Genomic DNA, 23,223 nt, shown 5'->3' on the forward strand with positions numbered 1-23,223 from the left:
GGTGCCAGGAATTGAACCTAGTATGTTGGCCACATATAAGGCATATGTCAGACTTGTTGTACCAACTCTCTGACCACAGACTATGTTTTGTCCACTGATCTCAACTTGGGAGTAGGAGTGTCATTCTTCCTTTCAACCTCTGGGGACCGAGAAATGGCTGTTGGGATACTTCTTGGGCTGAGGCAGCCGTGGGCTAGCTCTGCTTCTCTAGCTTAGGGCTGCCCCATTGACATCCTGGCAGGTGGCCCCAGTTGTCCCTCTGACTCCTTGGCTGCTGGCACTGGCATGGGCAGGGACAGGTGGCCACTGTAGGCTTCACAGGACCTTGTTCTCCATGCTCCCAGGTCTCTCCCACTGCAGGTTTCACACAGCCTGTGCTGGTGTGACTGGCTCAGCCCTCTCCATCTCCAGATCAGAGCATCTCTTCCATCATGCAGTCCCTTGGGCCCTGACTCAGAGGAAAAGGGACCCCATCCTTTTCAGCCTGCTGTTGCACCATGGATTTGAGGGCATCAGAGCCAAGTTGACACCTTTTTATGAGGGAAGAAAAGGAGCCAGGTCTGGCCAACCAGGGCTTAGGCGACTTGGACATGTGATCTGAGCTGCTCTGTGACTACATTGAACCTGATCTACTCCAGTCAGGCCTCAATGGAAAGGTGACCAGGAGACCAAAGGGTCCCCTAGAGCCTGTGAGGAGAATGGGGGATGGAGAACTAGGGAAGGTGTGGTGTTAGGGGAGGGAGTGTGTGTGTGCATGTGTGTATGCACATACCAGCTACCACATGCCAAGCCAGTAGCAGTGTGGAGGACCACCTCTAATGCATGGTGGGCAGGCTGAAAGGAAGCACCCAGGTGTGGAGTGCCTTTGTGTGTGAGTGTGAGCCTGTGGGAGAGGTGTGGGTGGGAGGGGACAGCAACTGCTCTGCTCCGGAAAGCCTGCCACTTTCTGTTTTAAAGGGCAGAGGCTGTGGTTACTGTACAGTTTTTATCTCGGTATTTCCCCTGATCTGTTTCTCCTTACATCCTTGCAAACTGTTGCCTTAGGCTAGGTCTGATTTCCAGTTGGACTCTTTTGTTCCCTCCTCTCTGTCTCTAAGTGTAATATCTTATGTTTCTGAACTTTAGTCTCATCTTGTCGGCTTTCCCTCTCTTGCATATCGCCCATTTTCATTAGTTCATTTAGAAAGCTCTGGACAGGCTGGATGGCCATGTGGGAGAGAAGAACTCTTTATGTGAAGTGTCCTGAAGTGTCAGGGGTCTGGTGGCTGAAGGATGGTGTTGGGGAGAGAGAATGGAGCCCAGAAAGTGTACAATCTCTAGTGAGGGCCCAGGAAACATGGGACAGGAAGCACTCGAAGCTTAGCTTGTATGGAGCCAAGGAGGGTAGAAACAGGGCAGTCATTCTGAGCCCCATGGTGAAATGCCTAGAAGGCTAGAGGAGCATGTTCCCTAGGTTAGCAGTGAGCCACCAGAGGAGGGATTGAGTAAGGTCTCAAGTGATCAGAACAATGTTTTCTAAATACTCAGGAGACTCCAGAAGAATGGCCAACTGATGAGAACTAAAAGGTGGGGCAACTAGCAGCAAAATTGGATCCCTGTGGCTAGAAGTTGTGGCCAGAAGGATGTGTCAAGGACACAGAAGCAGGGACCAGGTAGAATCGGTCATGTTGAGCAAGAAGTGCCCCTGCTAGCTGTCCCCTCTAGATAAGGGACAGCTGTGGCTAGAGGGCAGGAAGAGAGCCCGGGAATTTGAGTCCTTAGGACTTTTTAGCTATGGCAGTGTGCAGTTTTGGCTGGGGAAGTTTCCGGAGTAGGTGTTAGCCAGGCAGATAGTTGTGTTGCTGGCACTGCATCTTCAGGGCAGTCAGGCTGAAAGCACTCAAAGAGATGTTGGCACTGAGAATCATCTTTTGGCTCAGCCAGTCTTCTTCAGATTGACCCCATTCTTCTTGACTCAGGGTTATCAGCCTGGCAAGGACAGAGATTGTGGAGATATATGCTGTAGAGCCTCAAGACTCTCCAGGCCTGGGAGTCTGCTGAGGGTGGATCAGAATCAGGAAGCCAGCACGAAAAGCACTGCGCCAGTGCCATCACCAGGATTGGACCCAGTCCTGGTTGTTAGGACATTGGGCTCAGCAGCTGCCTCCTGGTGCTATCACCTTTCATCATACCATATTGAAGGCAGATGGAATGAGGACTTGTCATTCTGCTGGTCATGCGCTAGAGCAACGTGGTTTTCTTTGTATTTTGGGCCACACTGGGTGGGTACTCATGGCTTCTTTCTTTCTTTTCTTTTTTTTTTTTTTTTGCTTTTTGGGTCACACCCAGCGATGCTCAGGGGTTACTCCTGGCTCTGCACTCAGGAATTACTCCTGGCGGTGCTTGGGGGACCATATGGGATGCCGGGGACCTGAACCCGGGTCGGCCGCGTGCAAGGCAAACGCCCTACCCGCTGTGCTATCGCTCCGGCCCCTTATTTCTGGCAGGGCTTGTGGGGATCATTTGGGTGCCAGGGATCGGACCCAAGTCAGCTACATACATTATGAGCCTTACCCACTTACAATTCCCTCCGTTCTTCAATGTAGCTTTCTAGTCTAGACATTGTAACCTCAGTGTCTGTGCATAGGTTCTGCCTTTAACAAATTCAGTCAAGTGCCTAATGGAGCACTGTCTCCGGAGTCAGTGTCTGAGACTGATGGTCTGCCATGCGCTACAGGCCTGTGTGCTGGCTCGTCTGTACTGTGAGGGTAGGAGAACTGTGGGGAACTAGGTTTTCTGAGACTGGTTTGGAATGTCTTGGGCATGTACCATTTCTCTGGACTTAGGCTCCATGTCCTGCATGGATCCTGAGACCTGATTGGGCCTGCCCAGTCCTACCCTTGGATCTTTATGGTTTTCCTTGTAAAGTCTGTGTCAGGAAATGGCCTCACAAATCAACCTCAGGTCCTTGTTCGTCTTTTTAAGAGTCCAGCTTTTCCTTTTCCCAGATCATTGACTTGGCTGTATTCACAGTAAGGGAAGAGATAAGAAGCACCCCTTGTTCTCCCCACATCTCTCAGCTTTCAGCCAAGGTCCACCCATCTCCAAGCTCTCTCACTTAATTTTCAGTGGTCTTTGTGCTTCCCCTTGAGGATGTGGAAGTGAGGGTGGAAATCAAACTTGCCATCGAGGCAGGCTTGGTGCTGCCTCTATCTGATCTGACCTCCTCTCTCTCTTCCTAGTTGACATTCGAGAAATCAAGGAGATCCGCCCAGGAAAGACCTCACGGGACTTTGATCGCTACCAGGAGGACCCTGCTTTCCGCCCAGACCAGTCACACTGCTTTGTCATCCTGTATGGAATGGAATTCCGACTGAAGACCCTGAGCCTGCAAGGTGGGGACCAAGGAACTATGGGGTGGAGAAGGGAGGTGGTTATTGGCCCCTGTACCACCAGCTAAGCTGCTGACCTGTCGCTTGTAGCTACATCGGAGGATGAGGTGAATATGTGGATCAAGGGCTTAACTTGGCTGATGGAGGACACGTTGCAGGCAGCCACTCCGCTGCAGATTGAGAGGTGAGAAACCCTGGCATGGTTCTGTTGGGGGCACACTCTGTCCTGTCTTGCTGACCTCCCCTGGGCCTGGCTGGAGAAAGCCCTCAGCTTTCTTTTCTTCACACAGGTGGCTGCGGAAGCAGTTTTACTCAGTGGATAGGAATCGCGAAGATCGGTAGGTAGAGCTATGGATCCAGCCCAGCATGGTGGGGTGGGGAAACAGGATCATTAGTCACATCTTACAGCAGATACCTAGAAAGCAAGAGGACTCAGGTGATTCTGGCCCCAGTAGAATTCTGTGGAAACCCCTCAGTGAGAGAACCCAGGGGCATAGGCTCTGTGCCTTACCACTATGAGCAGAGACAACAAGTGTGGAATTATTTGCTGTGTGTGTCGTAAAGTGAGGGTCAGGGGACCTGTTTTATTTGAGGGCAGTGGGAGGGGGAGACTAGAGATTCGTGATTCTGAAAAGATAATATGACAGCCCAGAAACCAGGGAAAGGAGGGGAAGGAACAAAGACCAAAAACCTTGCTTGTTTGTGTGAAAGAGCTGGAAAAGGCACAGAGGGTTTTGAAAAGAGAGGTGTGACATGACCTGGCTTCCCCACATGGTCTCCTGGCTGCCACTGAACTCAGATAGCAACTTCCTACCTCTGGGGAAGACAAGACTTGGTCAGTCAGTATAGAAAGGACTTAGTTTGTGTACTGAAGATAGCACCACATGAAATTTCCTAACTGTGACTTTAGGGTGTAAGAGCAGGCGTAGTGTTGCACATCCAGAAGGATGGGGTGGGGTGGGGGGTGGTCACTGGGATAAGTCGCTGGAAAGTGACTGAGAGGGAACAGCTGTGGGAGGAGCACATTGGGGAAGATCTGGGGGCCCACTTGGGCATGTTCTGTTTTATGATGCCCTTTGATGTCCAGGTGGAGGCTTGAGCAGACAGGTGAGTGGAAGGAGTTTGGGGAGAGGTTGGGACTGCAGTTACTACCTTGAGAGCACATAGATCAGAGGTTCCCAAACTTACTGGGCCTACTGCCCTTGTTTTAGGAGGGAAAAAATTACTCAGTGCCCGCCCCTCTAGAAAGCTAGCTTCTTTAACGGAACAAACAGAAAGTGCCCCCTAATTGCACTATGGCTACTTCTTCCCCCCACTCCCCAACCTGGCAGAACTGGGGTTGGGGAGCATAGTATTACCCGCTTTGGGAAACGCTGAACTGTTGATCCTGAAAGCCCCATGTGGAGGACATCATGAAGTGGGTGCTGTATGAAAAGGGAGGAGACTCTGAGATTAGGGATAAAGAGAACCCAGGAGGTGAGTTGAGGAAAACCCAAAGGATAATTAAAAAAGCCCAAGAAAAAAGTGGCCAGTCATGTGAAGTGCTGTCAGGGCTGCTTGGACTTAGCAGTATTGAGGTCACTAGTGGCCTGGGCTGTGACAGGACTGAGGAAGAACTCAGGCAGGAGGGTGTGGGTGGCTCCTTCAGCCAGCCCTGTGAAGTAAGCAGGCACAGCAGTTGTAGGATGCTGGTGGCCAGGGACCCACCAAGGGCAGCCAGTTCCTCCCTGCTGGGCAGGCTCTTTTTTTTTTTTTTTTTTTTTACTCCTGGCTCTGCACTCAGGAATTACCCCTGGCGGTGCTCAGGGGACCATATGGGATGCTGGGATTCGAACCCGGGTTGGCGGCGTGCAAGGCAAACGCCCTACCCGCTGTGCTATCGCTCCAGCCCTGGGCAGGCTCTTGACAGCGCCTCCCCTGGGTGGCCAAGGGTCAGGGGACCGGTGCGTATGCCAGTCTGAGTGCCCCCAAGGAGTTTGGTGCTGCCTGCAGACTCTTGGGCTGGAGGATGAAAGGTGCCTGTCTCCTGTCCCCTCTGATAGTCCCTTCCGGGAGTGAAAGCCTCTTTCCCCTCTTCTCCCTCCCGTTGCTAGGCCAAACCAAGGCTCTAGTCCACATCACCGGAGGGCTACGGGAGGTGCTGCCCTGTCAGAGCCAAACAGAGTCCCTGTTTGAGCGTGGTGCCAGGTGTCGAGGCCCACTCCCGGCCCTCCAGTGGCAATGACTGCAGAATCCCTTTTCCTGTCCCCTGCAGATTTGGCAGTGGCTAACAGGACAGAGGCTGCCTACCACCGTCCTCAAGGAGCCACGTGCTCCTCGGGGTGCTGAGGAGCCAGGAGTGCAGTGCCGCTGCAGGGCGGGGGTGGGGTGGAAGGTTGGTGTTTTCCTGTCCCCATGCCTGACCCTCTTTACTGAGCCTTGCCACACTTCACTTTGTCAATTTCTGGGGGCTTTTCCTTGCTCAGATGAGGGAACCACGGCCCAGAGAAAGAAAGGGTTTCTTTTCTCACAGAGTAGTGTTGCTTACCTGTCCAGCTCCAGGTGAACTTAGGCCACAATTCAGAGGTCACTGGATTTGGATGATGCCACTGGGAATGTCCTTGTTTCCTCAGTATATCAGCCAAGGACCTGAAGAACATGCTGTCCCAGGTTAATTATCGTGTCCCCAACATGCGCTTCCTCCGAGAACGTCTGACGGTAAGGCCGCTCGGGTTGTGTGCTGGGGGGTGAGGGAGGCTGAGGTGCCTGGTGGAGAGCCTCATAGCTTCCTCCCCACCCTTGTACAGGACCTGGAGCAGCGCAGCAGCGACATCACCTATGGGCAGTTTGCTCAGCTGTACCGAAGCCTCATGTACAGCGCCCAGAAGATGGTGCATGAGCCACCTACCCCCTCCGGCCCTCGCCCCTGCTCTCCTACCCCAGCCCTCACCCTGCTTGCCTCAGCCCTGCTGCCCTGCTTTGGGGCTTTGGGGTGCCATTTCTTCAGCTCTTCTCTTGAGGCCTGCCCCCATCTGCTGCCCTAGCCTTTCTTCCTGAGAGCCCCTTTCCCACTTGGCCTCTCAGGGCTCTCGCTCTGACCAGGTTCTGTCTCCTGCAGATGGACATCCCGTTCCTGGAAGCCAGAATCTCAAGGTTTGATTTGAAATAGGGAGGTGGGGTCTCCCCCGGGCCCCTTCATCTCTTGCACTGGGTGATGTCCAGTGCAGCTCAGAGGCACAGACAAGAGTGAGCCATCCCTGGACCCTCCTGGCCACTCTGCTGGAGGGGAGTTGGTATCTGCCTTCAGCGGGGCCCCTTGCTGTGTGACCTACCCTGCCAGCTGTCCGCCAGGCATTCCCCTTCTCTCTCGCAGGACAGTGGAGCAGTCAGAGCCTGGCCAAATGTCCCTCTCTGAGTTCCAGCAGTTCCTTCTTGAGTACCAAGGAGTACGTGGCGGGGCTGGGCGGGGCTGGGGCCAAGCGGTGCCGGGCTCCGCTCATGGGCTTCCACCTCCCCGTTCCCGTCAGGAGCTGTGGGCAGTGGACCGGCTCCAGGTACAGGAATTTATGCTGAGCTTCCTCCGAGACCCTCTCCGCGAGATCGAGGAGCCATACTTCTCTCTGGATGAGGTGAGCCTTCCCAGCCCTGCTCAGAGAGACTGGGTGGGGCTGAGCGGGCACCCTGGCCTTCCTCCTCACTGTGGGCCCTGCCTTCACCTGTCTCCTTCCAACAACCCCATGCCGCTGGGCTCTTCTTCCCATGTTTGCTTCTGCAGTTTGTCACCTTCCTGTTCTCCAAAGAGAACAGTATATGGAACTCACAGCTGGATGCAGTGTGCCCTGACACCATGAATAACCCTCTCTCCCACTACTGGATCTCCTCCTCACACAACACGTGAGTGTCCCCAGCCTCCCCCAGACTGTGGGACGGAGGGGCTGGCACGGCACCCTTGACTCTCCTCTTCTCCCCTCTCCCCAGGTACCTGACGGGAGACCAGTTCTCCAGTGAGTCGTCCCTGGAAGCCTACGCCCGCTGCCTGAGGATGGGCTGTCGCTGCATTGAGTGTGCGTAGCACAGCTGGTGGGGGCAGCAGGGAGGTGGGGGACAGGCCTGCGTAACTTGACCACCACCATGTTGCTCCCCAGTGGACTGCTGGGATGGCCCCGATGGGATGCCAGTTATTTACCATGGACACACCCTTACCACCAAGATCAAATTCTCTGATGTGCTTCACACCATTAAGGAGCATGCCTTTGTGGCCTCAGAGTAAGTCCGGGTGTGCATCCCATGGGCCCTGGCTTAACGCGAGTCTCTCCCTGTGACAGTGAGTCCCCCTGCCTTCTTGATCCTTCCATTTGCTTGAGCCTTTCCTTCAAAGCCTCCGTTTTTCCTGCATTCCCTAGCCTGCTTTCTTCACGGTGCCTTTTCTTTAGCCCATGAAGCAGTCACATGTCTCCAGCCCCAGCAGGTACAGCCTCGGTCCTGTTCACAGTTCTGGTGCCTCTTTTCCTTTCCCATGTCCGGCTCTATTGTGGCTGTGTACCTCTCCTGTGATTGCTAGACTGTCCTCAGTCACAGACAGCATCACAAGGGAACCTCCAGTGGCTGAACTGGGGAGTTCCTTCTCTTCTCCCCTGCCCATCTCCCCATTTCTCTTGCACTGCTCCCTTGTAACTTTCTTTTACCCTCTGTAGTTGACCAGTCCTAAGCATACCAAAGGGAATTCCGCCCTTTGGTCACTACTTACCCAGTTCCCATAATGCCCAGGGATTTGTGTTAGTTCCCCCATAGTCAGTGCCCCAGGCCCGTGACTCTGAACAAACACTGTGCTCTGTGAGAAGCTCCTTGGTTGGACTGAGTCTTGATCCTGCAGAATCTCAAGCTCTGTGTCACCATACTCGTCCCCCCCAACCCCATAGGTACCCAGTCATTCTGTCTATCGAGGACCACTGCAGCATTGCCCAGCAGAGGAACATGGCCCAGTACTTCAAGAAGGTACTCGGGGACACACTCCTAACCAAGCCTGTGGACATTGCTGCCGATGGGCTCCCGTCACCCAACCAACTCAAGAGGAAGATCCTTATCAAGGTCGGTGTGAAAGGCTAGAGGGGTGGGGCCCCGCTTCCCCATGCCTCTTCTAGGCCATGGCTCTAGCAGTTGGCGGTCTGGGTGAAGAGGCAAGGGACCAAGACACCTGACCTCCCACAGCACAAGAAACTAGCTGAGGGCAGTGCCTACGAGGAGGTGCCTACGTCTGTGATGTACTCCGAGAACGACATCAGCAACTCCATCAAGAATGGCATCCTCTACCTGGAGGACCCCGTGAACCACGTGAGCACAGGGTCAGCAGGTCCCAGCACAGGGGGGCACAGTGCAGAGAGGGCCCCGCTCACAGGTCCGCTGTGCTCTCTTCCAGGAGTGGTATCCCCACTACTTTGTTCTGACCAGCAGTAAGATCTACTACTCTGAGGAGACCAGCAGTGACCAGGGCAACGAGGATGAGGAGGAGCCCAAAGAGGTGAGGGGCCGGCCCAGGGCTGTGGGCCGGGCTGGGGTCACAGTTTCTGAAGGCCTTTGCTGTTGCCCTCCCCCCTCACAGGCCAGCGGCAGCACAGAGCTGCACTCCAATGAGAAATGGTTCCACGGGAAGCTCGGGGCGGGGCGGGACGGGCGGCACATCGCCGAGCGCCTGCTCACCGAGTACTGCATCGAGACTGGGGCCCCGGACGGCTCCTTCCTTGTGCGCGAGAGCGAGACCTTTGTGGGCGACTACACCCTCTCTTTCTGGTAACCCACCCTAATGCCTGTGCTCCCCAGAGGTAATTACGCCCCACCAGTACCCGCCCATACCCACCCCTGCGAACATTTCTTCACAACACCCTTTGTGGGTACGTGAAGTCCCTCCGGCATAAGCAGCCCAGACATCATCGCCTTAGATTTGCCTCTCCCTCCCTCCCCCTTTGAGACTTGGCACCTCATCACCCCAAGGGGTTGATGCTGGGTGTTCAGAGCTCTAGCCTGCTTCTCACTGCCTCCCCATCTTCCCTCAGGCGAAATGGGAAAGTCCAGCACTGCCGGATCCACTCCCGGCAGGATGCTGGGACCCCAAAGTTCTTCTTGACAGACAACCTCGTCTTTGACTCACTCTATGACCTCATCACACACTACCAGCAGGTTCCCCTGCGCTGCAACGAATTTGAGATGCGCCTCTCAGAGCCTGTCCCGCAGACCAATGCCCATGAGAGCAAAGAGTGAGGGAGGGAGGAAACGGGGCAGGGGTTCTGGGGGTATCTGGTAGGCGCTGCCCGGGCCTAACTCATACCTGTCCTCAGGTGGTACCACGCAAGCCTGACCAGAGCACAGGCTGAGCACATGCTGATGCGGGTCCCTCGGGATGGGGCCTTCCTGGTGCGGAAGCGAAATGAGCCCAACTCCTATGCCATCTCCTTCCGGTGAGGGGTGTGGCCTGGGAGTGCCAAGGGGGGATGGGCCTTCACCAGGGTCTGGGCTGCCCTGACCCTGTGTGACTCCTTTTTGTCCAGGGCTGAAGGGAAGATCAAGCATTGCCGTGTCCAGCAGGAGGGCCAGACAGTGATGCTAGGCAACTCGGAGTTTGACAGCCTGGTAGACCTTATCAGCTACTATGAGAAGCACCCGCTGTACCGCAAGATGAAGTTGCGGTACCCCATCAATGAGGAGGCGCTGGAAAAGATTGGCACAGCTGTGAGGACCCACTGGTTGAAGGGGCATGGCAGGCGTGGGGCCCAGTAGACGAAGCAGACCCCTGGTCTGAGAATTCCAGAACCAGTCATCAGGTGGTTTGGTCCTCTCGAGAACCACTTAGGTGTGCAGGGGGTGGCAGGACAATGTCCTGGGAGGAGTGGCATCTTGGGCCGTGCCTGCAGTGCAGGGTGGGAGAGCCCTGGGAACTGAGGACTGGGGTGAGCCTGTGAGGAAATAGATGCAGAGGGCAGAAAGGGTCTATGACCCGAGAGCCAGTAATGGACAGATGTGGTGGGGAGAAGACTGATCTTCCACTGGGATCCAAGTCCCTGGTAGGTACATTTTTTCAGGAATAAAAAGTGCTTTTAGCCTTATGGATAAGAAGTGGGAATAGTGGGTGTGACTTCAGGACCTTGAAGCCATTCACAGTGAGCTGGGTCCAGGAGCAGGTGTCAGTGGAGAAAGCCCCTAATTAGTGGTGTGGTCCAAAAGGGGCTGGGGACCCCAGCCGTGCTTCATCTCTCTATCCGGTTTCTAGGAGCCGGACTATGGGGCCCTGTATGAGGGACGCAACCCTGGCTTCTATGTGGAGGCAAACCCTATGCCAACTTTCAAGGTATGGTCCGTGCTGCTGGGCAGTGGAAGCTGGGGAGGGTCCCCGGCTGCTTTGGGCTTGCATTTCTCTCCTGTGGCCCTTCTGTGGTCATGGTGGAGAAGTGGTGTTTGTGGTTTTCTGAGACCTGAGATGGTGTGAGAGGCTTGTGGTTTTGACGAACCACAGCACCTCCAGAGCCAACCCAGCCCCCTCCCAGGCCCTGTCCCAGGGGTTCAGCACTGACCTTCCAGAGTGAGCCCTGGGCTAAACCCTGTCCTCTCCCTGGGCAGCAGCAAGAACACTGCCCACCTCGTGGACGTCTGTCGGGCAGGAGCCTTTTTTTTTTTTTTTTGCCCCTCTCTTTTCTAAATAAGGGCCACTCCTGGCAGAACTCAGTTGGGTAAGGACTAGTAGTGCTGGTGACAGTCCTGTCCAGTGTTGGGACAGGTGCCATGCAGGGTCAGGGCTGGAACTCCCCGGGGCCTTGCACATTGCTCCTCATTCACTCCCTCCCTCCCTTTAGCTGCTTAGAGCCGAGTAGTGTGTCTTCTCCCACTTTTCAGGTGAAGACGAAATGGGTCTTGCCTGAGGAAGGAGGCACTCGGGATGTAGAATAGACTCTCAGCCCCGACCCAGGGCAGGGGCTGTAGGTTCCACCTGCACTTGGAGGAGCTTCTGTGGCTGAGGACCTGGCTCTGTCCTACTCACACATGCCCTGGGCCAGGGTCAGGACATGAAGAGACCACTCTGCAGCTTTGCACTCAAGCTCAGGATGGGAGGCCCGAGCATGGGCACGTGCCACTGTGGCCTTGTCAGGTCGCAGTGGGGGGCCCGTCTGCTTTGACCCATGTGGGGTGCTTGTCTCCCTGCAGTGTGCAGTCAAAGCCCTCTTTGACTACAAAGCCCAGAGAGAAGATGAGCTGACGTTCACCAAGAGTGCCATCATCCAGAATGTGGAGAAGCAAGAGGGAGGCTGGTGAGCCAGTCCCTAGGGCCAGAGCGCCTTTGGCATGGCGGGCGGGGGGCATGCTTACAGAGGGTCTGTCCTAGATGTGTCAGCTGTGCCTGCCTTGTCTTGGCTGCTTGTGAGAGGTTGGGGTGTTAGCTGGGGTCAGCACCCGTGGTTCTCACAGGTGGCGGGGGGACTATGGCGGGAAGAAGCAGCTGTGGTTCCCGTCCAACTACGTGGAAGAGATGGTCAGTCCAGCAGCAGCCCTGGAGCCTGAGAGGGAGGTGAGACTGGGACCCTCTGGGGGGCCAGGGAGCTCATCCCCAGATGCTCTTCTTGTGCACACCCCATCTCACCCAGTGCCAGGCATGCACACCCTGTGCCAACCCTGGTCTCCTGCATACATGTCACATGGGTCTCATCACATGTACGCTTGGAACATACCTTTGTCCTTCCACACGCATGGATGCAGTGGACATGCTGACGAGCCCTCCTGGGGCTTTGCTTCTTACAGCACTTGGATGAGAACAGCCCGCTGGGGGACTTGCTACGGGGGGTCTTGGATGTGCCAGCTTGTCAGATTGGTGAGCCCCCTCCCCATTCTGTTGCCCGCTATTCCTTAGGGCCTGGGTCTCCTTTGCGGTGCTCTCCAGGCTTGAGGGAAGATGCCAGTGGCCAGACCCCCAAAGACTGCACTCTAAGCTTTACCTATATTTTAATACCCCCTTGATGCCCCAGGCGCCCTTCACCCCAGCTTTGCCCTCTGCATGCTCCTCCTGTGCCATGCACGATGCTGGTGGCTGGCTGACACTCATACTCCTAGGGGGTTGTGTCACAGGTGTAACGGACTTGGAGATGGGGGTGAAGGGGCTTCAGGCGTAAGGCAGCCAGACCAGAGCTTGAGCCCTGGCCTACCGCTCCCCGCAATGACTAATCCGAGCTGCAGCCACCTCCGCTGTAAGTCGGGCCTGGCAGGGCAGTGCCACCTGCCTCCTGCTATGGAAAGGAGAAAGTGATGTGGAAACTTCCTTGAGCAATGCCAGGGGGTATAAAGTAGGGCACATGGTGATGTCTATGCCCAGCTCTCCTCTCCTCTCTCAGCCATTCGTCCTGAGGGCAAGAATAGTCGGCTCTTCGTCTTCTCCATCAGCATGGCGTCCGTGGCACAGTGGTCCCTGGATGTCGCCGCTGACTCACAGGAGGAGCTACAGGATTGGGTGAAGAAGATCCGTGAAGTGGCTCAGACTGCAGATGCCAGGGTGAGAACTGGACAGAATGGGAGGAGGTGCTGGGTGGGCAGTATGTGGACCTGCCAGGTGGGTGGTGGAGGCAGGAATTTGGGAGGCCACAGGCCTGCAGATAGCCCTATAGTATGGTGATGGGTATGAGAATGACCCCAGAACCTCTGGACCCTCAGCCTCCGGAGTAGCTGGATACACAAGCAGAAGAGTGAGTCCTGGGCTGGAAGCAGTGGGGACAGTGCCCGGAGGTGGGTTTAGGTGGTACAGAGTAGAAAGAGGGCTGGATGCTGAGTGGGTGGGTGATGAGGAAAAGGATGGGAAGGGTGCCGAGTGCTGAGGGCTGCAGGGGTGAGGACTAGGGATCATGATGGAAGTGCCTCTTGGATTTGGTAGTAGCAGAAGGTCCTGGGGGACATAAGCAAGCTGCAGGTCAGTGGGCGTTGGGAAAGGGGACAGGCCCTGCCCTGGAAGTGGGCTCTGGGGGGAGCCATACGGATTGGAACAGGCTTTGAATCTGGCAGCTGGTGTGGGTACACTGGCTTAGGCTACTGGTCCTTCTGTGTCCTCCCCCAGCTCACTGAGGGAAAGATGATGGAGCGCAGGAAGAAAATCGCCCTGGAGCTCTCGGAGCTAGTTGTCTACTGCCGGCCTGTTCCCTTCGATGAAGAGAGTAAGCTGGGGACACGGGCGCATGCGAGGGAGCCAGATGGGAAAGGTGCCCTGCATGGAGTGTGCACAGGAGGTGTTTAGTCCCTTTACACAAGGGTGCAGGATCCGGCCCCCCAGCACTGCCTTGCAGGTGATCCTGTAAGTGTTCTCCCTTTGGCATAGAGATTGGCACAGAGCGTGCCTGCTACCGGGACATGTCGTCTTTCCCGGAAACCAAGGCTGAGAAATACGTGAATAAGGCCAAAGGCAAGAAATTCCTCCAGTACAATCGACTGCAGCTCTCACGGATATACCCTAAGGGGCAGCGGCTGGACTCCTCCAATTACGATCCCTTGCCCATGTGGATATGTGGCAGTCAGCTTGTGGCCCTCAACTTCCAGACTCCAGGTAGCTGGAGATGCCTTAGCGAGGGGCTGAGGTGTGGGGTGATGCATCAAGGGACAGCTGGGCTGGAGCCGCGGTTCCTGCCTTTTCCAGACAAGCCCATGCAGATGAACCAGGCCCTCTTCATGGCCGGCGGGCACTGTGGCTATGTCCTGCAGCCCAGCACCATGCGCGAGGAGGCTTTCGACCCCTTTGACAAGAGCAGCCTCCGAGGGTTGGAGCCCTGTGGCATCTGCATCGAGGTAGGGGTGCTCACCTGGGCCAGGATTATTTATCTTGCACAAGCTTCCTGTGAATTGAAGTGAGTACTTTGATAGGGTGGGACGCTGGGCACTGTTGAGAGGCTAAGAAGGACTTCACTGTCCTCTGAGGTGGGAAGGGCATCTCCAGGCCTCTACTGCAGGGCGGCCTCCGAGTGACATGGGGCTCACTGTAACCTAAGCCCTTGCACCCACTTTTCACTGCTGAGAGGTTGTTATCCATGAGGCCAAGCTTCAGCTGCCAATGCCTGGCAAGAGATGGGAAGAAAGTGAGGCCTCAGGTGAGTGGGGCCTGTCCTGGGAACAATCTGGGCAGCCCTTACTAGGATGGGCCTTGAGCTCCTAGCCTGCCCTCTTAGTGCCACAGACTCACACTCCTTAGTTCTTAGCACTTCCTCCTTGCACATGCATACACACACCCTCTCATAAAAAGGCCGAGGGCTTGTACAGTCCTGGGGGAGTGAGGATGGTCAGCGGTGAGTTGGACTGCATTCCAGAGTGGAGAGTTGTTTCTTCCCTAAGGATACTTGAAAGGTTTTTATGTTACGAGACAGATTGAACGTGACATAGTTTACATTTGGACTAAAGCTGATTCAGCCAAATGAAATTTTTGTTGATGGCAGCTGCCCCTTAGGACCCTCCCTGTCACCTTCAGAAATTCACAGGGCTGCATGCTTGGGGCCCAGCAGAGGGCGCACTGTCTGCGCGCAGTGAGGTTTGCTCAGGAAGACCCATCTTTGCCTGCCTTGCAGGTGCTGGGCGCCCGGCATCTGCCAAAGAATGGCCGGGGCATAGTGTGTCCCTTCGTGGAGATCGAGGTGGCTGGAGCTGAGTATGATAGCACCAAGCAGAAGACAGAGTTTGTGGGTGAGTCTTTCCCACTCTCATTGTGGGGGCTCTGAAGGCCTGTCCTCACCACGGAGCCTATCCTCCAAGCAGTGGTCTGAGGCCTTTTTCCCCCTTTGCAGTGGACAATGGACTAAACCCAGTATGGCCGGCCAAGGTTTTTCACTTCCAGATTAGTAACCCTGAATTTGCCTTCCTGCGCTTTGTGGTGTATGAGGAAGACATGTTCAGTGACCAGAACTTCCTGGCACAGGCCACTTTCCCAGTGAAAGGCCTGAAGACAGGTGAGGTCCCTGCGTCAGGGTGCTCCCCTGCGATCTGCCTTGGGGAGGTCCAGGCCCTTGCTTGGCTCCCTCCTGGGCTGAGGGCCAGGTTTCCTCCTAGGGTATAGAGCAGTGCCTTTGAAGAACAACTACAGTGAGGACCTGGAGTTGGCCTCCCTGCTGGTCAAGATCAACATCTTCGCTTCCAAGGTAACGGGGGGGGGGGACGGGTGGACGGGGGGGGGCATGAGAACTTGCCATTCCCCGGGATACAGAGGTACAAGGGAGGCTCTGTGTCCTGAATCCGTCTGTGTTCAAAGCAGGAGAATGGAGACCTCAGTCCCTTCAGTGGCACTTCCCTGCGGGAGCGTGGCTCTGATGCCTCAGGCCATCTGTTTCACGGCCGGGCAAGGGAAGGCTCCTTTGAAGCCCGTTACCAGCAGCCATTCGAGGACTTTCACATCTCCCAGGACCATCTCACAGACCATTTTGACAGCCGGGAACGAAGGTGAGGTGCTGGCAGGCTGGCAGCAGTGTGTCACTGGGAGGAGGAGCGGCTGGTTAGTCCTCCATTCTCTTGGGGAGAAGAGCTGGAATTGTTGGCTTGGCCTTCTGAGTCCCACGCAGCTAGGAATACTCTCCCTTCTGTCCAGGGCCCCACGAAGGACTCGGATCAACGGAGACAACCGGCTCTAGGCGTGCCCAACGCGGGGAGAGCAGCAGTGCTGCGCGCCTTGTGGATCGCCATGACCTGGGTTCTTTGGCAGCAGCCTGCCACGGCAGCCTTCCTGGTCTCGAAGCCTGGAACCTGCTTCCAGCAGTGGATGCTAGACACAAACCAAGCCATTAACAGGATGTTTTACTGTTCCGGGCCCCCATGCCCCAACTCTGGGCAAAGGCAAAAACTGTCCTGTGTCTTGCATTAAGCACACACATCCGGCCCTGACTTCTGGAGATGGAGCTTTCCGTCTTGTAGGGCCGGGACCTCAGTCGCAGCCCCTTGGAGAGAGGCTGACTCGCTGGCTGCACAGGCGGCTCTGGGCAGCCATGGACATTCCTGAGCGTGGTGGAGGAGGAGCGGCAGCCTTGCTGGGCCAGGGAGATCAAGTTTACATTGTCCTGTAGCTTTAAAACCACAGCCGGGCAGGGTGGGAGGACAGTGGCTCCCATGGTTGGGCCCTGGGGCCAGGGCAGAGGAGCACAGGCCTGGCCTGCCCAAGGAGGACACAGCACAAGGGCATATTGCCCCTGGCTGGGGTATCACCCAGCCAGAAAGATACAGGGGATCATGTTAAAAATAGCAGTATTATTTTTCTTCTCAATGGTATTGTAACTTAAGTTATTCACTCCTCCTGCTCCCACCCTTGGAGGGAACCTTGGAGCAGTTTGGAAGGTGAAGGCCCCGTCAGGACTGGGGGAGAGGCTCACTCGCCAAGCCTGTTCCTATGAGGAACAAGGTCTGAGGGGATACCTGCACTTGTGGAGCGGGGTGGGCAGTTAGTCGGGCGCTGGATGAAGCTGCCGTGCTTAAGTTGACATCTAGCTGGTACAAGATCACAGGAAGAAGATGAAAGGTGGAGAAGGCAGCCCCCGCTTCGGAGGGCAGAGGCTGGGGCCCAGGCCCCGGGCACAAAGGTGCCTCATAGCATCGCCAGCAGCATCCAGCACACACACCTTCTGCCCATGCTTGGGCTCAGGGTTGGCCATCTGCTACTTCTGCCCTCTGAGGAACTGACTGCCAAATAAATCATCCTCATGTCCTTTTCCTTCAACGTGTATGCTCTGGTAGGGACCTCAGGAGACCCTCACTCCAGAGACTCAGAAGGGACCGGTGACCGGTGGTTATTCCTGTCTGCTGATCAGGTGGGGTGGGGGGGGGGAGGTTTGGTGACTTCCAGGTCCAAGAGAGTCTTCCTCTAAGGCTCAGAAGTAGTGTGACGAGGTCTTAGTTGGGCACAGGCAGCATGTCTGGAGCAAGCCCACATTTCTGTGGCCTCCGGCTTTGGCATGAGTCCCTTCCCAGTGCCGCAGTCAAGTGTGGGTTGCTGGGTTCTACTCTCATTGCTTCTGTTTTAACCAGAATCTTTGTGCCAGAGCATTTCAGCTTAGAACATAGTTCAAAGGGCCATGCCTCGCTGTTTTTCTAGTGGGTCTGTGCTGGCATAATTTAGAATTGATGCCCCAGAGTTGTCTGATGGATTGGTGGGTGGAAACAGCATCAAAAGCCATCCCACAGACAAGAGGGTTAGTAAGTGCAATCAAAGGCAAGCTTCAAAAGCACAAGGCTACCATCTCTAGCACGAAAACAAGTCAAAGGCAGCAAGAGATGAAGCTAAATGGAACCAGGTGGGGTTTTTTTTCCCCCCTCAGGGCCCACACCTGCTGGTGTTGGGAATCAAACCCAGGGCGTTGCATATGTTTGCATGTATTTGGCAAGTTCAGTTGATTTCTAAAATCATAATTAGTATGCCATCCAGTTTAGCGATGCACATAAGAAACTTGTGGCTGGCAGCTTTGGAAAGATGAGCTCTTTTAAGATGACAAACCCAAGGCAGATTCAGAGCAGTAGATTTAGAAATTCCCAAGCTTATTTGGCTGCCTGCCAGCTTTTCAGGAAAAACAAGAAACAGTAACTTACTAGAAATTTGCCTTCTTTAAGCAACTTGCCACCCCCACTGCACCTGATGTGACTGCCACCGCCCCTGGATTGTTGAGCACCCCCATCCCCAGAGTGGTATCGCCCACTTGAGGAAATGATGATTTAAAACACCTGTTTGCTATGTAACATGTCAAACCAAGGCAGTTCCCAAGGTCACAGATTTGGGATCACCTTATTCACTCGGGCCCTTTAGTATCCATTGCCCACTTAGAGAACGGGGAGCACAATTTAAAATGTTCCCTGTCAAACACTGGACTGGTAGAGTTGCTGGCCAGTACTAACCAGTGGCCATGCTCGGGTTCTTGCTGGCGTCTGGACAGACTTCTAGAGCAACTTGGTCCTTTCCTCAGCCTACTGGGCAGGCATTAACCTGGACCTCCTTGATGCCATCTGTGTCTTCCTGCTCCAGGTTCTTGTGCTTTTCCACCTGAGCACAAGGGGCTCTGCTCTGGCCCCTTTCAGTCAGTATACACGTCCACTTTTGAAGAAGTATTCTGGAGCATGCCCCTTGGGCAGGCTATCACTGCCATCCCTGAAGCATCATGCCCCAGGGTACGAAGTTCTCACACCCTCAAGGAATGGCCTTTGCCCAATGCCACATCTTGATCCTCATCCGTGGGAGGAAACATGCCAACCCTCAAATCCCACATCAGCTTCATCTTCCTCCACACAGAAGTGATCAATACTTGTTGCCCAAAGAGACCTGGCAAGGGTGTATGTGGGGGAGTGCTTTGGCTGTGTTGTTTGCCTCACACCAGACACTCAGGCCATGTGTGCAGTGGGGCAGGTGGGGGCAGGTGAGGCTTTTGGAGGGTCCCCTTTGCCATCACCAGCAACAGGAACTGCTGCTGGCTGCTGCAAGTCAAGGGTGAGCAGACAGGTCAGTGGCAGGCCTTGACCTTCACATACTGACACTCATGCGCAGCCTGACTTCAGCACTCGAGTCAGGAGCTCCTCCGAAGGCTTACCCTAGTAGGGGCACTGAGACACTGTCATTTTCACAAGGTCCGTGACTGGCATCAGACAGCAGGAATTTCCTCCTCATCAGGCCTATCCTGAACACGAGCCAAATGCCTGGCCTGGAGAACAGTGGTCATCTCACCAGTGCAGTTCTACAGAGGGGAAAAAAACTGCAATGTAGCCCTAGCCTCCCAGTGGCAGTCTTTTAGAGAGAAGCTCTTCCTATTTGTAGTTCACACACCATGTACTTGGAACCCAACTATTGGTGGCCAACTCTGTGGGGTTCTGACTGGGGGGGGCAAGGGGGCAGTGCCCTAGACCTTTGTTCAGGGTCAACTACTAGGCGTACCGGGTTATCCCACCAAACAATGCCTATTTCCTTTCATATTTCAGTTAGATGTCTCACGACGGCCTTAGCCTGAGAGATGTCCTCATACCCAGATGTTCATCTTGCCGTGGAGACTGGTTGCTGCCCTTTAGAATGCCCAGGGCAAACCCTTGCCAGCTACTGCTACCAGCTCGGTCCATGGCTATGTCCCAAGCAAACCAGTGCCTGTGTCTGCACCAATCTGGCTGACTTCCATGGGACATGGACTTTGTAGATTCAGCACCGGGCTGCTTTCTTGAGACTTCAGCTGGCCTCCAGAAGGGCCAGGTCAGGTGCTGGGGTCTGCCTTGATCTGTCTGACCCAGTTTCAGGATGTGTTCATCAGCCGCAGGCCATTAAGATCACTAAACAAGATTCAAATGCTTGGAATCTTAGAAGTTGAGGGTTTCAAGCCTTTTTTTCTCTAAGGTCTGTCTGTATGCTTGTTTGCCAGTCCCTCCTTAGCAAAGACCTGGTTTATCAGCATTTTTCTCCTAGGGGGAAAATGCCAGGGTCCTCTCTGCAAACAACTACTGCCAGTCTGTCACTATCTCATCACCATTTCTGAAACATCCCAGTTCTTTGACTTAGGAGCCACTGCATGGATTCATGGGCTGGGAGACGGGCATGTTGGGACTTTTCCAAAGAGGACCCAAAGCAACTACCCCTAACCATAGTCTGTCACAGAGCCCCTGAGCAGAGGTGAAGTATTTTTAGCCTCTCTTCTGACTCCCAGAAAATAAACTCAGAAGATGTGAAATGTAATAACATTTTTATTTAGGAACAATCAAAAGACTTTGAAGTACCATTTCAGCCCATTTCAAATTATACAAGCAGTTTGTCCCTGTTCCCCTCCCTTATCCAAATCCACAGATACAAAAATCTAAGAAATGTGCAATTTGCATCTTAGAAATAGCAGCATCCCCACAGGGGACCTTGTGAAGCCTGGCCACTATGCCCAGAACAGGCAACCCTCTCCTGCCTCAGCACAGCCACACCCCAGGTGCATTCTGCCTGCCTGTGAACCACATACTGGAGGGCCAGGAATGCCCACCCACCCCAGCTTCAACCTTGGATCGATTGCCACAGGCACCTCTGTGCAGTCTCTCACCCTTGGCGACTTCAGGCAAGGCAAGACTGCTTTGTTCTGCACAGACAGAAATGGGGCAGTAGCCTCTTAGCACCAAGATGCTCATTCAGTGTCACCTCTCCCCTCCACCCGCTCTACCCGACCCCACCCCGCAATGGGTCCTCCCTTCTCCCTTCTCAGCAGGCTGCCGGCCCTCAGGGAACTGAGGAGTAGTGCACAGACCGGAATATAAATAGGGAGGAGAACACCCAGAGTTGGGACCATGTCAGGAAGGATCTGCAGGCCTTTGGCAACCTCCCCAGTGTCCACAAAGGCTGCGCTCAGTCAACTTTCAATGAACAATGGCCAGCAGGGCTGGGGAGGCTGGCCTATTTTTTTCTTTTTAATAACAATTATGGCACAGTCTGGCCCTCCTGACATAGCAGAACAAAGGGGCTGCTCAGAAGCAGGATGGGAACTCCACCACACGGGGGTGGCCGCTTTTCTCCCCCCAGCACTCAGGGCCTGATTACCACGCTGGCTGCCTGCTGGGGGGAGGACACTTGTCCCCCCCTCCTTTAGCTCCAGTTATCCCAACCACCCTGGGACCTGCATTTCAAGCAAACTGCAAGAGATCTGTACAGGCAGGATCCAGAGTCCTTGACAATATCCCTTATAAATACTATTTAGAGGGGGAAGTTGGGGTTCAGGAATCTGACAAGCCCAGGGCTTTACCACTGAACTATCTCCCTGGCCCCACTTTCCCTCTTTAAGCACAAATCACAGGGTTACCAAGTGCCATGGGCAGACACACCCTCCACAGTGCTGCTACTCGGCTGGACTCACACCACAGGCTTTCTAGAGCTTCCCACATTTTGCAGCTGACCAGCCTTTATCCCAGACACCACCCCACCCCCCTTCCAGTCATACTGAGAAAACTGTTGCACTACCCATCTATTAGGCAAAGAAACAAGCTAGAAAGTATCGACAGGAAAAGCTGTTCAGCACCCCTAGGGTCCCCCCCCCCCCGCCCCCCTCCCTGCCCCAACTCACATGCATCCCTCAATGGGTAGGGCAGAGGCACTAATGGCAGTAGGCTCCTCTCAGGCCCCTGGGCTTGGGGACAGCACCATGAATGCTAAAGAGAAGACCACGGTGCCCTCAGGAAAGGGCCCTTCGTGCCACACCCGGCCCTCTGCTCTTCCGGGCAGCAGCAGGGGGCCGGGATCTAAGGCCACGAAAGACTTGGGTCTGGTGACAATGAGGCAGTAACCCAATCTTCCCAGTAAAGCTGTGCAGCTCTGCTGAGAGGAAAGAGACGGGTGTCTGCCCCTGTCTCTGCCCCTGACCTGGGAGCAGTAGATCAGTGGGTTCCTGATGGACCCAGCTGTCCGGTCTGGTCAATGGAGGGATGGGTCAGTGTCACGTCAGAGACCCATGAGCCGGCAGATCCTGAGAGGGAGTGCACCAAGGAACCAAAAACCAGGTTCCTTGGTGAGCCACGAGAGCCAGATGCAAATTTTCCCTCAACTATGTGCGGACTCAGGGCTCGGTCCGGAGAATGCGGGAGTCCTCACTGGCGCCTTCCCAGCAGGACCCAGGCAGGGAACAGATTCCAGCAGACCAGTGAGCAATGAAGCCTGCTGGTTCCTCTGGACTTGAGACTGGCCTGGGTAGCTGTGGAGCAGTTTGCCGTGATCAGCCCTTCGGCCAAATTCAGCAGCACCCCTCTGTGAAGAGGCGCCCAATTAGCCATGGTGAGCGGCATGGTAAGGCTCTGAGGGTATGGTTGCATCTCCCCGCCTTCTCATATGGTAGAACTCAAGGGCAGTGGTTCCCTAAGTCCCTTGAAGATGTGCCACCCCCAGGGCTGGGTGGGAAGGCCAGGAGAGCTGGTGTATCAAGGGAGGGGATGAAGGAAGCAGGTTTGGGAAATACTGAAGGGGGCTCCAGCCTGGAGGAAGGAGAATGAGGCCCATCTCCAGCCTGGCACTACCGGCCACAAAGACCCATGTCCAGAGAGGATTTTCCTTCTCCCATATACAAGCCTTGCAAAGCAACGAGATGAATGAAAATATACACTTAACACAAAGTACACTATTCTGCAAAAGGTGAGCCAGACAGAGAAACTTCCCCGGGTAAATGCTGCACAAAGGAAAACCTCAGGAAAAGCCCAAACTCAAGGTTTGGTTTGAAGATTTCTGCCTGGCCACTTTTCTCCACTCAGTGCTTTTATCCACATGTGCTCTGACATGAGCTGATAAAGTTGCTCCCACCAGGAGCTTTTGGTCCAAGAAGAGTACTAGGAAGACGGATGACAAGGCGGCACAGCAGGATGCTGGGTGAGGGACACAGAGACACAAAGCCCCTATCCAGAAAGGCTGATGCCCCCCACCCTGATCCCATGGAAGGCAGCCAGATGGGAGAGCAGGTGACATGGGACATGTCACTGGACTGCCAGCACATCAGCCAGGAGAATGTGCTCAGATCCTGGGCTGTGAGTGCATGTGGGAAGCTACAAGCACCGCCTAACATGTCCCACAGCACCGGCTGCCTCCAGGGCGGGGAAGGCTGGGGGTCACATTGAGGCTCTGAGGTCTGAGAGCCACCAGCTACATGACCAAAAGCAGGGGTGCTGAGCCACAGTCCTACCAAACCCTAGTGGGCGGCACCCTAGGACTTCACAGCTCCCAAAAAGAACCACCTGCTCCTTGATAGTCAACAGTTAAAATAAGGCAAAATATGCAAGATTATGTACCAGAAATCCAGATTTCCCTTACAGAATGGGAATCTGGCTGCATCTATTAAACCCAGATCTACATTCCCTATAAAATCCATAATCAGCCAAACAGGCTTTTCTCAGCAGCAGGCCTCACCTCTTCTCTCCT

At 54.8% G+C, this 23,223-nt stretch overlaps 1 protein-coding gene across 2 annotated transcripts in view; it reads left to right on the forward strand.

The window, feature by feature from the left end:
- The window catches only part of PLCG1 (phospholipase C gamma 1), a 34,117-nt gene extending 17,071 nt beyond the window's left edge, over window positions 1-17,046 (forward strand). The window contains exons 2-32 of one of the 2 annotated variants that reach the window (XM_012933656.2): window positions 3,222-3,374; window positions 3,462-3,555; window positions 3,662-3,709; window positions 5,984-6,068; window positions 6,158-6,241; window positions 6,469-6,503; window positions 6,724-6,796; window positions 6,878-6,979; window positions 7,126-7,244; window positions 7,329-7,414; window positions 7,496-7,616; window positions 8,270-8,438; window positions 8,559-8,681; window positions 8,767-8,868; window positions 8,950-9,137; window positions 9,401-9,601; window positions 9,683-9,802; window positions 9,893-10,073; window positions 10,612-10,689; window positions 11,541-11,644; window positions 11,802-11,901; window positions 12,132-12,201; window positions 12,719-12,876; window positions 13,432-13,528; window positions 13,690-13,914; window positions 14,005-14,153; window positions 14,924-15,038; window positions 15,140-15,301; window positions 15,402-15,490; window positions 15,601-15,788; window positions 15,934-17,046. In XM_012933656.2, coding sequence (XP_012789110.2) covers window positions 3,222-3,374; window positions 3,462-3,555; window positions 3,662-3,709; window positions 5,984-6,068; window positions 6,158-6,241; window positions 6,469-6,503; window positions 6,724-6,796; window positions 6,878-6,979; window positions 7,126-7,244; window positions 7,329-7,414; window positions 7,496-7,616; window positions 8,270-8,438; window positions 8,559-8,681; window positions 8,767-8,868; window positions 8,950-9,137; window positions 9,401-9,601; window positions 9,683-9,802; window positions 9,893-10,073; window positions 10,612-10,689; window positions 11,541-11,644; window positions 11,802-11,901; window positions 12,132-12,201; window positions 12,719-12,876; window positions 13,432-13,528; window positions 13,690-13,914; window positions 14,005-14,153; window positions 14,924-15,038; window positions 15,140-15,301; window positions 15,402-15,490; window positions 15,601-15,788; window positions 15,934-15,976 — 3,662 coding nt within the window. In that variant the 3' untranslated portion in view covers window positions 15,977-17,046. The remainder of the gene's footprint in view (window positions 1-3,221; window positions 3,375-3,461; window positions 3,556-3,661; window positions 3,710-5,983; window positions 6,069-6,157; window positions 6,242-6,468; window positions 6,504-6,723; window positions 6,797-6,877; window positions 6,980-7,125; window positions 7,245-7,328; window positions 7,415-7,495; window positions 7,617-8,269; window positions 8,439-8,558; window positions 8,682-8,766; window positions 8,869-8,949; window positions 9,138-9,400; window positions 9,602-9,682; window positions 9,803-9,892; window positions 10,074-10,611; window positions 10,690-11,540; window positions 11,645-11,801; window positions 11,902-12,131; window positions 12,202-12,718; window positions 12,877-13,431; window positions 13,529-13,689; window positions 13,915-14,004; window positions 14,154-14,923; window positions 15,039-15,139; window positions 15,302-15,401; window positions 15,491-15,600; window positions 15,789-15,933) is intronic. The other variant, XM_004612627.3, reaches the window with a different exon arrangement.
- Window positions 17,047-23,223: the final 6,177 nt, after the last annotated feature.

The sequence above is a fragment of the Sorex araneus genome, chromosome 5 (assembly GCF_027595985.1).
Source record: "Sorex araneus isolate mSorAra2 chromosome 5, mSorAra2.pri, whole genome shotgun sequence".
Taxonomy (NCBI): Eukaryota; Metazoa; Chordata; class Mammalia; order Eulipotyphla; family Soricidae; genus Sorex; species Sorex araneus.